This window comes from Drosophila mauritiana, chromosome 3R (assembly GCF_004382145.1).
Source record: "Drosophila mauritiana strain mau12 chromosome 3R, ASM438214v1, whole genome shotgun sequence".
NCBI classification, from domain to species: Eukaryota; Metazoa; Arthropoda; class Insecta; order Diptera; family Drosophilidae; genus Drosophila; species Drosophila mauritiana.
Genome location: NC_046670.1, coordinates 14,759,447 through 14,775,252, shown reverse-complemented (window position 1 = coordinate 14,775,252; position 15,806 = coordinate 14,759,447). Strand labels below are relative to the sequence as shown.

The window sequence follows — 15,806 nt, the reverse complement described above, 5'->3', positions numbered from 1 at the left end:
TAAGTCCAACAACTCAGCAGGGCCCGCGTCAAGGCAGGAAAAGTCAAACAAGATGAAGCCAGTTGGAAATGTCCTTGCACTCCCTCCCGCCCGCACTCCCCCCATATCCTGGCAAAATAAGACCCGAAGAACAACAAGAAAAACCAAAAATAAAAATAAAACTTTAAGATAAGCTGCATAACGGAGATGGAGTGAGAGTGAAAGTAAAGTGAACACTTTGAAGGGACAGTTTCATCCAACACTTATACAATTCCTTCGCTCCTTGCGAAATGTATTCAATATCCGATAAAGCATTGCCAGTCGCTGCCTGGATTTCCAAAGGCATTTTATTTGAATTTTCACTTGAGCCGTCCTGCGGATGGCAATCAAATTACTGAGCTCGTCCCACACTGCCAAGCTGGATAACTTGATTGCTGTGAAAAAGCCAATGGCTAGAATTTGATACTTTTTATTTTTCCGAGCTAAAACAAAAGTTGAGTATTTATGGGCGTTAAATTTACGTTTGGGAATGCCGAACGGCTAGATTTCATTAAACCATGAAATATAATTCTATTTTGTTAAAGCTTAGTCCTGTCAAATTTGTTTATGCTAAAATTGTTAAAAGGGAATTATATTTGCCTTTTCAAAAGATTGAATGTCCTATTTGCACTCTTTACCAACTTCTTGCCCTTAAAAAAAAAGACAAGGAAAAAGTTCAAACATGACCTCTTTCTTTCTGGACGACTTTAAATTTGCACCGCGTTTTACCATTCCGTTTTTTTCCCCCAGAAGTTCTTAATTTTTTCTGATCTTTTCCCCATAATGACCAAAGGACTACATGAGAAACAGAGGCGAGTGCAGCCAATGACATCTGCTCCAGACTGGACCATTTTGTCGTGTAACAATTTGTGCTGCCACTGCTGGTGGTGACCCAAGACCAGATAATTGGGTTTGCTCCGAGACCAGTACCCTTTTTGGCCCCGCCTTCCAAGGGGAAGTGCGAGTGCGTTTTATGATCCTTTGATGTCTAAAGTTGGCCTTCTGCCGCACCTTGCACTTCGCTCCATCAGCACGAATTTGGTTCCCCTCCTTGGTTTCTTGCTCGGTGTTAAACATATTTTTTCTGCAGCGACAATTCCTTGTTTTCGGAGTACTTAGGTTTCGCAAGTATTTTTTGTTGTCTTAGGTTGGCTATTTGAACCGTAGTTGTGTTTGAGGTTTCGCATTTCTGTAAACAGTAAACAAGGCCAACTGAAAGTACAAGGCACAAGCAACGAAATCTTGTCCAAAAAGTAAATAAGTCCCAAGTAAATAAGTGGGCAAGAAATCTTTAGATAATTGTATTGAACCAACCAAATAGCTGGGGAATTGTGGAAGTCAACAAATTATTATTAAAGTATGTTATTCGCTTGTTGGCATGAGTTCCTTCTCTTTTCGCTAAACGTTGGGGTAATCCTTAGTTTTCCTGAGTTTCGGCTTTTGATATACGTCAGTTCTTTTATCGGACACGTATCTCTGGAACAGTTCAATTTGAGGAAGATAAATTGCGTTTGCACAAGAAATTTCTGTCCGAAGAATTCAAATCATTTCGCATTAGCAAACTGAAATGGGTTTTTATGCTGGAGCAGTTTGTGTACCTCATTCGAAATACCTTTTAAAAACATTATAGGAAATTAAACAAAGCAATTTCTTTGTTCGATACCAAAGCATATCTACAGTTGAAATATTCTAATTAAGTAATATGTATCTATTGTGTAACTAATATTATAAAGACATGTCTTTTATGCATTATCTAAAGCTTTGTTTCTTTTTTAAACTTTCTAACAATTTCTCTGCGTGTACTCCCGTGCCCAGTTCTCCATTCTCCATGGGCTAGCTGTAATGCGCGTAAATGCAAATCATTATCAACAACATTTGCAGCAGCATCGATGATGGGATGGCATGGAAAGCATGGTGATCTGATACGGAAGGTGGGGCACTGGATGGGTTCTCGGTCTGGGGAGAATTCCGAATGAGCTTGCCACTGGCGGCGCCTGGCAACCGCAGCACATTGTTTCCCCAACTGGCAGGCTATTAGAGCTGATGAATTTGCCGCGCAGTTTGCAGTTATAAATATTTGCACATTTCGCAGTCGAAGTGGCCAGCAGGCAGTGCAATTTGGGTGCCTGGATATCGCAGGAATTTAATGATTACCCGCCACCAAACAAAAGCTCATTTCATTTACATTACCGAGCTCTTGTGCACTGGCACTCGCACCCAGTGAACTCATATTGTCCAACTTCCTAGGGGCAAACAAAGAGGCTGGCTGTTCTACCAGCTGGATATTTTACGGAAATTCTTTTCCCGAGTTATGTTCGCTATTTTTGGGCCAGCCTTTGTCTCCCCGTCCATTTCCACTGTCACTGCCATCATCCAGGGCCTTCCGCAATCTCTTGCAGATTTTTTTCTTTACAAACTATGGCACAAATGTTGAAGTGTACATTATTCTTAACTTTTTTTGAGTTCGATAAGCGAAGCCAGAAAATTATGATGATGGCGCTGATGCCGGGATGCTGATGATGCTGCTACGTAGCTGATGTGCTGCTGATGATGATGTTCGACTTGAGATAACCCACCAACTTAGGGAACAAACAACAAGTTTGTCTTCGCAGCAAATTCGCTCGTCATGTCGATGGAAAGAAGTTGCCAGGAGGATACAAGGGACGAGGTTACACACCCTAACAAGTCGAAGTTCTGACTGGCATGGCTGGTTCTTATTTTAGTTGCTAAAAAAATAAATACTATAAATAAACAAGTCGTAAATTAATACAAAGTCAGACATTATTTTATTGATGTTTGTTGAGAAGTCCTTTTTAACTTCAGTGAACTTTACAAACAAATTCATTTAAATTATTGAGATATTAAACTTGGTATAAATAAATGCTAACCTTTAAGATAAATATTTTGTAGATGGGTTTTGCCATATTTATTTAAACACACAACACATAGTTAAAGATAAAGTCCTACCTTCCCTTCCGCGAAGTTCATTCAACTTTTCTTAAACATTACGCGTTCAGATTTTGTTGACATTGTTTGAAACTAAAGTTATCATTTAGATGCCAAAACAAGACCGAGACTTTTATTCGCCCGCTGCTAATTAGAGTCTGCCCCTGAAGAAGGCGCCATAAATTTGAAAGCAAACTTTGCCTGTTCGGAATAAGTTTCGAATTATACCCGAGCTCGAGCAGCTCACACCAAGCGGCTTCAATTTGTATTGGTCGTAAAGTTTGGCACTCACCTTGCGGCTTTAATTAAAGCAATTGCAGTACAAATTTTAATTATAAAATGCTTTCCCAACCTACTGCAACGAACAATCAAATTATATGTTGTTTACAATTTTGTGGTACGCGCCCGCGTTTTATTTTCGAACTTATTTATATTGACGGAGTCTGAATAAAATGGAGGCCCAGACAATTGTTTTAATTTTCCGCACGTCGGCCGCCGTTTAGAAGGCAATAAAAAATTATTGGCCAACAGCACAATTAAAAAAGTCGAAAAGGCCGGGCTTTACGAACTCGAACCAACTTTTTTACGGCCTGAACATATTTATTATTGTGCGGGGGAGGGGTGGGCAAGGGTAAGGGGTCAGCTCATCGGGATCTAAGCTAAATGTTTAGTAGCCATCGCTCTAGACATGGCTTTACGGCTTATCCCTGTTTGCCTTTTTTATGACATTCTTAAGCAAATATTCGAATCGAGTTTATGAGATTGTGATCCGTACTTTGTAGCAACTGCTGATGATGCAGACCGGCTGTGAAGCAGGCCTCGCATTTGTTTCCCATAAAACATCTCTGGCTTATATCGACGGCGATAAAGAAATCAGTTGATGGCCTTGGCCAAAAAGGGTTTCTCGTTATCCCTTGACCCCCACCGAATTCGGATTTATATGTGATGGATTATGGCAAATCGGTGCGTTGACAAGAGCTCTCACCAGCCCCATCAATTAATCACAGCCGAGTCGCACTAATTTGCCGCAGAGCAGCGTGAAAATTAGCTGGGAAATTGAGCGGCCAACGGCAAATAAATGCTCATAATAAAAAGATAATAGCACTCGCATCAATCGAATATTGATTTGATTGGGAAGGATGCGGCGTTGGTGGACGCCAAGTGCGGAAGAGATAGAAGAAACCAATAAAAGATAAATGCAGGCACAACCCAAAAGGAAAATCGTGAGCCCGGCACCACACACACACACACCCCGCTTTTCCTCCCACGCCCAGCAAATGCAGCGCCAGCAATTTTCCACTTTAAGCAATTTGTGTCGGGAGCAAGAGGCATCGGAAATACAACAGCCAAACGTATATATATATAAATGTATCGGAAAATATCACTAACATGGCTCGGCCCGAATTTCCATCGGCGGCACAAGGGGCGTTGCGATTGGGAAAGCGCAGATAGGAGAGGCAAAATACTTATCGCCGGTCGGCGGATGTTCCTCTGGCCAGTGGAAGTTTTTCTATGCCCTACGCGGTCGTAATTAAAGTGGCCAAATCGAATTCCGCTCTTGTGGGGCGGGTAAACCGATTCGCGCCAATTCAGATGGCCAACTTTAAGCCAGATTTTGTTCAAATTGAGAGAGGATTAAAACTTCAGTTAAGAGTAATGGGCTTAGTGTGAAACTGATGGGGGAATTCCAAGGAGCTTCTTCTTTCTGCAACATATGCTGCTCCAAATACAATAGTAGTTATTTAAAAAATATAAATTTATTCTGAGACTCTGACCACAAGTCGTTTGACTCTGAAATTGGCAGGGCAGTTGAGGAAGGCATTTCTTTGAAATCAAATCGTTGCCAGGCCCCTTTGACAGCTTGTTTACATCAATGGCGATGGGGAAATTCAGGAGCCCATGACTTTGTGGCCCAGACGCCGCCACATTGCGCTCCCCCAACTTTTTGGCTTATCAGACCAAAATTTCCGCCCCAGGGCCACATCGGAATGTAGTTTGTAGCCAAATGGCTCTGTGATATTTTCCGGTCCCTGCTTAAACAGGAAACCACTGAAATTAGCCGGCAAAATGCCACGAATAGATGGACGCCTGCCAAATTCGGCACTTCCAATTAAATATTTCACACATTTTTCAATGTTATTAATTCACTATGTTTCACACGCCCTCAAAGTCTCAATAATGAATGCGCAAAGTTGCCTGCAAATCGTCCGGATAAAAGTGGGTGAATTCCCCATTGGCTGTTATTTTTACTTCTTTTTTTTTCGTTTTGAAAAATGTTCTGCAAATTTTAGCAATTCCAACTTGTCCGAAACTGAACGGAAAATCGCTTGTCAATTGATGGACAAAAACTGCGAGCTCCACACTGTGTTCGCATATATTTCAAAATGGGCGTTCAGTGAATGATTTAAATGCCCGTGAGTTGAATTTCATTCCTATTAATGGTTTTTCGGTCGCGACTGCTTCGGTAATAATCTCGTATGAAACAATTCAAAATGTCATAAACGCAAATGGGAACTCATTTTGGCTGTGATACAAGACACGGTGGCCGCGAACTTTGCAAAGCTGCCATCACAAAAATGGGAATCGTATGGGGAGGCAGGGCAAAGCTGGCATAGAATGCGTTTACTGGATGTCAGGGCGCCTTCTGATTTTTCCAGAGTAACGCCGCCCGTCCCCCGCACTCCCTGGATCAGCCGAAAAAAAGCCAATATCGTCGGCGCTGACGGCGCTGGTGACTCTGATGGTGATTCTGATGGTGACAACCACTGACATGCCCCACACATGGCCGCGGGGATGAGTGGGTGGTGCGGCTAGAGTGGGTGGAAATGGCAGCCCGAGAGGGCGAGGGTGAGGACGAGGACGAGGGCAAGGTGAAAGCCAAATGCAAATTCCGACAGTGCGCCGCCTTTTGGTATTGGTTTTGTTTCGCTTATACGCTCAGTGTATCGATTTAACTGCCCGCGCGGCTTCCCGTGGAGCGACATCCTACGGCGGATCCTCCGGTTGTCCTGCCTGTCCTGGCTGTGGTTTGTTTTTGGTTTCATTTTCCAGCTCTCCAGCCTTTTTTGTATTTTTATGTTCAGTTCTCAGCCCTGCGGGTCGTTGTAGTTGTCAGCATCAGCAGAACATCCACGTACTCGTTGTACTCGTCGTTGTTGTCATTGTTATTTCTGTTGTGCAGGAAATTGTTGTATGCAAACATTAAATTTTCAATAGGTCAATTTTGGTTCAGCGCCTATGGCAAATATATATATATTTGATGCAAAGCAAATTCCATGCTCGATTTTTTCGTTAGCCACATTACAGTTTGTCGCCCAGTTGGTTTTTCTGCAGCATTCGTCCTTTAGCGGAGATTATCAAACAGATTTTCGCACTTTGGTCATTCGAATAAATTGATTTGGACAAAACCAACAAAGGAGATCAAATCAAAAAATGCTGGCGCAAATATCAAAATAATTGCCAGTGACTTTGATGGACATTTATGTACCTGTTTGTACGTGAGCCACTACATTCGTGTGAGTGTGTGGATTGTGGTTGGCTTTTCCCTTAGTATTTTCCGCAAATAGTTTCGGGTTTATGTCAGGGGCTAAATGTTTGCAAAAAGTTATTATTTCAGCATGACTCTGTCGATTGGTCGTCAGAGAAAATGTTTTACCTCGTCCGGAAACTAGGAAACCAGGGATGCTGAGCTTTAAATGAATTTTTGATCTGACCAATCCTAAATAACATTGCATAAGTTATTAGCTTGGTAGATTTCGTTCCGCAAATATTTAATTTGCTTTAAAGTGTGCTCAAATAGTGATAATACAATATTCTATTTAATAAAAAATCCTGCCGCTTTTATTGAAGGAATTTGTTTGAACGATTCTCATTAATTGGCAAACGAAACGAAAAAACAACATCAAGAGTAAATGTAATTGCTTCAGAGTGAAGATTAACGACACTGTGCAATATAAATTTGATGGAATTTAATGAATCAATAAAAACAATGTGGATGTTCTCATGCAATAAATCTTTACAATTTAAAAACGATTGTAAAATATCTCCTATTTTCATGGCAGTAAGTAATGCATTTTGTGCTGCGAGCTCGCTTTCCACAAATCGGTCTCATAACAATAAGCCATTTGCGGCAATTGAAACTTTCGCCGAAACCCTCAAAGATTTCGGCAAGCGAATTAATTCCCCCGGACAAACAAGAAGTAAATTATAATCTTCGTAAAACAATTTAAGCAGTCTGACAAAAGTGTCATTCGCACCAGACAGCCGGCTGCAGCTGCTCCATCCACGGTGGCCAGAACTTCTGGTGCAAATTAGGTCGTTGGCCAAATTCGATTTTTTTCATTTGCAGCGCGTTCGCCGCTTTTCTTCACCATCGGCTCCATTTTCCTGGTAGTGCATTCGGTGTCCGAGAAAAGTTTTGCGCACAGTTCTAATTAGCGCACTAAAGATATTCAACACTCAACGTAATTAAATGGAATTCCAAGCGATGCATCGCAGCCGGTCGGAGCGCCAGTTGTCGGTTGCCCGTTCCCGGTTGCCCGTTGCCAGTTGTCGGCTGCAAGTTGGGCCAAAAGCGCCTTTAATTACTGGCAGCAGGCTCCTTCGGCCGCTCCTGCAGCTCATGCGGCTCCTGCAGATAGTGGCAGCAAACAATCCGATGGATGGAGCAACTTTTTCGGTGGGTGGCAGCAGCAAAACTTGGCCGCACAAATTAATCATAACTTTGGAGGCACTGCCACTGCAGCAGGAGCATTGCCTTCATCTTGGACAAAATGTTGCCAGCCGCGCCACGCCCATTAAATGTGGGTTAGGCCCAATGCAGATATGCCGCCCGAAGACTCAAGTCTGGAATCTGGAGCCAAGTTTCCCCACATTGCATTTGCATGCTGCAATTTTCTTTGCGTCGGCGTTGCCGGCTGTCCAATAAATTTCAGCTGTGCTGTGGCATTTATCAAAATAGCAAAAACTTTGAGAGCGGCTGCAGCTGCGCAGTGGCACGAGACAAGACAAGTTCCCTGCCTTTGGCATCACAAGTTTGCCTGTTTGTTTTCCCGAAATTGCCTCCCGGAAACTTTGCAGTCAGGGCTGTCAACTTGGGACCCTTATCCTTTCTTGGAAGACTTTACAATGCACCTAACAAAACATGTCCCTTCTAGGGAAAACCGTATATATATATATGTATATATATTGGTTCTATTAATTATATAATATTCTTCAAAAGTTTATATGCATTTATATGCTAATGAACTTATTAACATTTAAGAAAACTAAACTACTTTATACAACAACAGCTTGTAGTAAAAAATACAATACTTTCATTTCAGTGTCACGATTTGCTCACGTGACTATCCCTTGTGACATTGCCTGGAACTTTAAGGCTGCTGCTGAATCTTGATAAGCATTAAGAACCGAGACAGCGACTACTGTTGCATCAAACCAACTCCGAAAAGGCCGAACTTTTTTGACAGACGGCTTACAATGCGAAGTAGATGCTTAATCAGACGTTCGATTGCTGGTGGATTGCTAGCACTTACTTTTCAAAAAAATTACAATAATATGAATTCTTTATAAGAACTAAAGGAAATTTGAATTAAGTCCAAAACTAGATGACTGTATAAGATTTTTTTGATGAAGGCCACTACTTCGTATACGTAATATTTATTCGTATAGTTATGCAAGCAGTGAAAAAACTGCTTGAATAAATACGCTTATCTGACTTCCGGTTTGCCTGCTTGCGGTTATACGCAAGCAGCGCATGCATTTCATAGCATTCAGCTTGTGACAGCCCCATGTAGCAGTTACTTTCTGAATGCCATGAAAGCTTTTAGGTACGAGCTTTTTAAGGTACTGAAATCAAAAAAAAATATCAGTTATCTGTGACTTTTCATTCAATTGGTTTGATATAATTAAAAATTATTAAAAAATACCATAAAAGTAAATTTTTAATTTGCTAAGTACAACACGGTTTTGTCATTTAATGCATGTATTTTTAACGCTTTTCTTTGTCAACTTAGAAGCCAGTCGCATTTTCCGGCGACCATAAGTACAGATTTTTTTAAATAAATAATATAAATAGCTAACATCTAGGGAAGTCATAAATTAATTTAAATTATTTTAGGGAGAGTCCAGTCGGTGGCCACTGGGAAGTCTAGACCTCGTTGCACTCCAGATAGATCTGGCGACAGTCGAATCCGGAGCGACCTCTGCGTCCGGCGTCGTACAGCTCCTCGAAGTTGCTGCCACTGGTGCGGCCTAGGACATAGCTGGTGGCATAACTAGAAAAGGACAAACAAAATATGTATTAGTATTAAATAAAAAGCGACTCGTTATAGCTTAGCAATACTTTTTCCTTTATGAATATGAATAACTTCTCTTAAGATTTCGAGAACTATCAGAATCAGAACACATTCGTTTTAATGAAAGGTTTTAAACTTTAGTTTCATTCTGTGGCAATTGAGCCTGGAACTTTCCAAAATGAGCATAATTATGTTTGTACTTACGATCCCAGCTGGCAGAAGATGCTGCTGCCGCCGATCTCGCGGACGCACTCCGTGTTGGCGTCGCACATGTACCGCTGCGTGCACTTGTCCTCCGAGGTGCGGTAGGTGCGGACGTAGCCCTTCATCAGCGAGATTCCGGCGACGACGGCGTCGCTCACCGAGTCCCGCTTGCCCATGGAGCGGGCGGTCAGGGAGCGGTGCGAGAAGGAGGTCTTCAGGGCGTCCAGCAGGTTCATCACGATCTGAATGAACTGTGGATGCGGAAGGGGGAGCGTTTTGTTCAGTGGAGTGGAGTGTGTGTGTGTGCAGGTGTTGATGGGGGGACGGGGAAACATGGGGTAGAGGAAGCATTAGTCAATTAGTTTTGCATTTGCTGTGCCGATACTAAAGTGGTGTCAGTGTTGTGTGTGTGTTTTAGAGCGTGTATACGGAGTGTGTGTTGCTGTGCATAGAAACAATGTACATTCTGGGCACGGGGCAACAAGATTCAGGTGTAAATTATTCAATTAATAAGTCTAGACTAAAAAACATATAGAACTAAAAAAAAGTACTGCCTAGAAAATGATCTCGTGAAATATTATGTTATGTAATATCAATATATCCAAAACCTTGTAATATTAACCATCTATTAATTGTAAATGAATTATTTACCCCCTTAATATATGTTTAGCAATTCCCTCATCTAATTAGCCCCAAAATTCACACCCAAATCTTGTTGCTTGGTGTTGTTCTGTGTGTTGTGAAAGCAATAAAGATGTTTTACCTCGCCAGCTTGCTTGGCCATCGAGTTGACTTGGTCGGGGTCTCTGGAGCCTAAAACGGCAGACATCACAGCCACCAATATGCCCTGTGCGATTATTAGCGAGGTAGAGGTAGAGGAGGTAGGCGGGAAGCAATCATAATCAAGAGAATAAGAAGAGCCAGGCACCCAGAATCAGTATCAGTATCAGTATAAGATATAGGATATACATAAAACAAAACGAAACGAAACGGTAACAATCGAACAGCAAAAATTACGATAAAGCAAAACAAAAGTGGCACAAAAGCAATCAGTGAGTGTATACCATGTTATGGGCTAATGGATCGGTAGATTACCTGCATGGGAGATCCGCCGTTGTCGACCTTATCGATGCCGTCGCTAGGGGCTCCGCCGCCCAGCAAGGTGTTGATGATGCGAAGACCTGCAGAGAAACGGATAGAGATCAGTTATGGGAACTTTTTTGTTTACCTAAGACACCATTAAATCAAAATCATATGAATCTTACCCATGGAGATAACATTCGCCCAGGGGCTGCCGCCCAAGCCAATGGAACTATCCACATCATCGGACTTGGTTGGTGAGTTGACGGCTCCGTTGAAGAACATGGTCATCACGGTGGATAGCATGTTAGACCAGGTGAAACCGCCGGGTCCGCCCACACTCTCTTGGATCTGATTGGTCTCCAAATCATCCTCGATATCGTCCAGAGCCACCTTCTTCGAGGCATTCGGCTTCACCGCAAACTTCCTGGCCACACTTTCATCCCGGTAGACAGGTGACTGGGTCACCTGGTGCTGCCTCTGATAGACCTCCTGCTGTGGAAATGCGTAGGTCATCAGCAGACAATTGCTGGCTACTATGGAGAGCAGCAGGTATGCGTGTACTTTCCGTTGATTCCACATGACTACTGGAAGAGACCGAGACGGGAATGGGTTAAACCTATTTGAAATTCATTGGGGGACGAACACCAAGCCATCCGCATAACAACACTTTCACATTGCCCAACTGAGTGCCGTGGAGTTTCCTGAACTTAGGCACGGGTTGAGCATTGGAATCAGCGGTGGCCCATTTGGATGGCACATGCTTGGCCCGATTGAGATTTGCCATTACATTATAATAATGAAAATACGCAGACTTGAATAAATAGATTCCTATACTCTTTACAATAATAATTATGCATTCCTACATATAATTTTTGAGAATGACAAACGGGTTTATTTTATTTTTAAGAGTACTAAAATATTATGTTATTATATTCCGTTCCATTTGAATGTCAAGTGCTTCCCCACTCAAAGTCAAAAATTTTCCCATCGACCAGGCCTTGAATATGTTACAATTTCCATGAAAACTAGATAAGAAAGTTGTAGCGGCGTGTAATTAAAGGCGAAGCGTCTTCACTTGCTTCCGAAACATCTAGAAACAAGTCAAACTGCTCCCAATTAAGGTGTCGGTCAAACCCAACCTGTTCCCCAGTGGAAATCCGAGGTATGAAGAGGAGCACTCGAGGCAGGGGTATCAACCGAGTGGCAGGTTGGGCAACATAGAAAGCCGCCACAGGTGAGGTGGCAAGTACCGGCAATTAGCAACGACTTCCTCACCGCAATCGTTTGGCTAGATATGTATTAGCGATATTAGCATCGAGAACCATTCACGATTGGTCAGTACGTACTAGCTGCGAATCATAATGGATCGTCGATGTTAGTGGCTGGGTATTCTTCTTCTCTGGTTCTTCTGTATTGCCACACAACCAGTTCGAGCTAGCGGTTCTTTTCGCTCAGATGTCATGCAACAGGTTCCCGTTACAATTAATAAAGCCAACGAGGCTGAGGAATGCCAATGGCTGGGAGATTGCATTGATTTCCATTTAATTGCTGGCCGAGAACAGGCTCTCCAGAATGGGTCAGCGTGGAAATGTAAATTGTGCGGCCATTGATTAATCGGGCAACTCCATCTCACGGCTCCGAAGAGTCGAGTTTTGATGGCTTGTGACACAATGCGACCCAGTTTCGTGGAAATTATGGTGGCCATGTAAATTTAGAAAGCTGTTTGAGCGGGAGACTGTGGCTTTGAACGTGAATCAGCGATTAGTGGCTAAGATAATGGTAATTAATAGCTGGAATGTGTGGCAGAGAAATTTTATTGATTGTGGGAAATTAGCCGTGGAAATTGTGATGGACAAATTAGTCACATCGATATCGCCACTCTGGTCGTATATGACATAATTCTACTGGCAAGCTGGCTAGTTCCCTCGTTATCTTCGGCCGCCTTCTTTCTCTCTTGTTAAAAAGAAAACACGCAACTCTAATTGGAAACTCTGCACGCAACTCTTACTTTCATGGCCTGGCTTAAAACGGCAATTAAACATCTCCACAAACAACGGGCAATATAACTATTTCAATAACAATATAAAACGAGAGCAGCAATTACACTTGCCGTTGGTCAAAAGTCGCAAATTAGAAAGTGTGGAAACCGCAAACGGCCAGAAAGAGAAACAATTTTTCGAGTCACGGAGGCGGGGGTGTAACAATAACCAAGTTCTTTGCCGAGAAATATCATTGTAATTTATGTGCTCGTCTCCCAGATATTTATTTTCATTTTCGTTTGCGGTCTCGTGCCAAAGCACGCTCCACTGGCTCCTTGGTCAAAGTCAAAGATGATGATGATGATGAGAAAGCGGCAAAACGTTCGTGATTTGCGGTAAGTGAGCAAGCTCTTCGTCGTCGTCTTGGGTTTCTGGGAGTGGATCGGCTGGATTGGAGGGCCCTGAGTCATTCTGCGGGGCTCAGCTGGGCTTCTGAACGGTCACGGACAGGTTTCCGGCTGAGAGAAACTCAGGCAGCCTCGAAAAATTCACATTTCACTTTCTTTTCGCCCAGAATCAAGCCAAGGTTTATTGACCAAGAAAAATAACACAAAATAAAAATTTAATTAAGTGTTTAAAGCTCGGCAATTGCTTGCCGTCGAGTGCTTAACCTTAATTGGAATGCCCAGCGGCTTTCTAGCGAGTTTGTGCCTTAAGTCTTTCGTTTCCACTGACTTGGTGGTCAGCAACCCCTGACAGAAAACCGCTTACCAGCTGTCAATTGGCCAAAATGCGCAGTAACTGTGCTGCATTTTAATGCGAACGGTGTCGATTGATTATTGAGTAAGACCCTAAGCCGTGATGCAATCCCAGGGCGGGATGAGCTGCACAACGGTCCCCTTTTTGCAGAGAAAACTTCTTCTGGAAACTTTTACTGACCCCGAAACCCAGTCGGCAGTGGGCAAAATGACAAACAACTTAAGGCCGCACGAAAGCAGAACCAATTGCACTTGCAATTTCCCACAACCATTATGGTTATCAGTCAGATGGACAAATTGCAACTGCCATTGTTGAGCTTCGCTTTGTTTAATCCACAAATAGTAGTGCAGTTTTCATAAGCAAAACAAATTATCCAGCCTGCATGGAATTGAAAACCGATTCAGTTTCGCTCGTATCCGAACGGACCAAACATAAACTGTATTAAACACGACTTAACAGCTTCAAAGAAAAACTTTCACCTCGCTCAGCCTGACAACGACAACCGCAAAATGCCAAAAGCAACCAACGACGGTCAATGAATGAAAGTTACAAAAAAATAAAACGAAAAATACTTGCTTCAAGGCAGAAAAAGGCAAAGAGTCTAGGAATGCACACAGGCGAATTGGTAAACAAACAGCAGACAGTTTTAACCTTTTTGCAGGCAATTAAATAAATATATTTTCTATGGGAGTTGGCCAAAGGCTTGGCCAAAAGGCAGGCGTTAATTGGGCGATCCACAGCGGAGAGAGATATTCCGATTCCGAGACAGAGACAGACGGAGCGAAGTCGGATACCCACATCGAATCAAGGCCACAGACAAAACGGCCGCAAGGCCTCTCCACCTGAAAGTGGGGTGTGTGGCGGCTGCCTTCTCCTGAGCACTCAAAACCAAAATTCTTTGGAGCGGCAGTCAACAGGCGCCCATTTGGGTCAGTGGTCGGCCATCATCGGTGCACGATGTGTTGGTTGTTTGGCTTGAAAAGAACTTGGCTGAATGCACATCTCCATGTGCGTGTGTGTGTGCCCGGTGCACCTCATCGCACCTCGTCAACGAAATGGAAGGCCCCTCCCGTCTCGAATGAGAACCCCCTGGTTTCGAACGCTTTGACATGTTCATGCCCCTCCGTCCAGTCGATGGGTTTCTGTTTGCTTTTTCATGCAAAGTTGTTAACTCGTTTAACAGAAAATCTCCTCTCTTTCCGCTACTGCCCGGTTGTTGCCTTTTTCATTGCTGGATTTATGCCCCGAGTTCTGTTATTTCTTTTTGGCCTGACCCAAATATTTGGCTCTTGCCATATAGCCCCAATTTATTCGACAAACAAACGCACGACACGACTCGAGGCCAAATAGTGGCAGTCGATCAATTGTCAATAACTTTCTACTACGAAATTCTAGTTGAACGCACTGCAGTATTTGCGTTGCGAATTAGCCGTTGTTGATTTCTGTTTTTAAATTGATTTATAGTATTTTTATAATTTCTATCAATATTAAAAATAATCTTTTGGAAATTTCAGAAGAATGTGGTTTTTTACTCTCAAAAAAAATATGCATGGTTATGACTTGAAATATATAACAAATATAATTTGAATGAAAACAATCTTTGTCAACTAAAATAAATAAGTGTTTTCTCTGCATACATCTAACTTAATAAACGTGTGATTGGATTCATTTGAGCATAAAAAACATTTATTTCGGTCATTGAATTAATGCCACTTCAATGCCACTAAAATGACTCCAATATCCTGTTCCCATTGAAGCATTCCTCTTACCTGTCTATTTATCTGCAGTCTGTTAGATTGTCGAGCTCGAAGCAATTTAAATTTTAATTACAGCTGCAGCTGAGTTAGTTTGGCTGGTCGCACTAGAAAAAGTGCAGATTTCAGCACGCGATTGTCAAGCACACAATTCACTTAAAAATTCACCCAAAAACTTTGCACACGAAAATTGCTCTCTCTTTCTGAGACAGTCGGATCGATGGCAACTTTCTTTCGTTAACTTCGATTCGAGAGTGTTCGGATTTAATTGGGCACTACAGCTGATGGTTACTGGCTTTAAATGGAGATGTTGCTGTGACGGCTGCTAAAGTTGTCTGAAACAGCGATCGCCTTGAACTTCAGCTTTTATAGCCTGACCCATTTTACCGTCTTCGCGATGGGCCTGGAATCGAGCCGAAGAAATGCAGCCGCCGAGGCTCGGAGTCGAACATGTTGGAAGACGGCGATAGTTTCACACTTGTTAGTTGGCTCTAGAAAGAAGATCAGCTACAACTATGAATTACTCTTAGACACAATAAAGGATTTACTAATATAAAACAATAAATACGAGGAAGGTATATATAAAAAATAATATTTGTAATAATATAGGCATTTAATAGTTGCAATTTTAAAGTAGGTAAAATTACTTAACTTTTAAATAGAAGAAATGATAATTTCTCCGTTCTGTGGTGATATGTAGCCATCTTACAAGCCGTGTGTATTTTTGAACTGAAATTGGCCAGTTAAGCATCACTGATCGCATGCGT

The 15,806-nt window shown here is 42.4% G+C and overlaps 1 protein-coding gene across 4 annotated transcripts; it reads right to left on the bottom strand.

The window, feature by feature from the left end:
* Nucleotides 1–8,929: 8,929 nt before the first annotated feature.
* Nucleotides 8,930–15,386, bottom strand: LOC117144866. Of its 4 annotated transcripts, XM_033310272.1 has the most exons (7): nt 15,208–15,386; nt 15,055–15,146; nt 10,730–11,131; nt 10,560–10,645; nt 10,228–10,311; nt 9,465–9,715; nt 9,113–9,239 (listed from the first exon to the last, which is right to left on the bottom strand). In XM_033310272.1, exons 3-7 carry the CDS (start codon nt 11,124–11,126, stop codon nt 9,113–9,115), a joined length of 945 nt encoding a protein of 314 aa, XP_033166163.1. In that variant the 5' UTR covers nt 11,127–11,131; nt 15,055–15,146; nt 15,208–15,386. The 4 variants fall into 4 exon arrangements, with proteins under 4 accessions (XP_033166161.1, XP_033166165.1, XP_033166163.1 ...); XM_033310270.1 differs by having other exon boundaries at nt 8,930–9,239; nt 15,055–15,385; XM_033310271.1 differs by having other exon boundaries at nt 10,730–11,128; nt 15,055–15,386.
* Between the last annotated feature and the right edge of the window lie 420 nt (nt 15,387–15,806).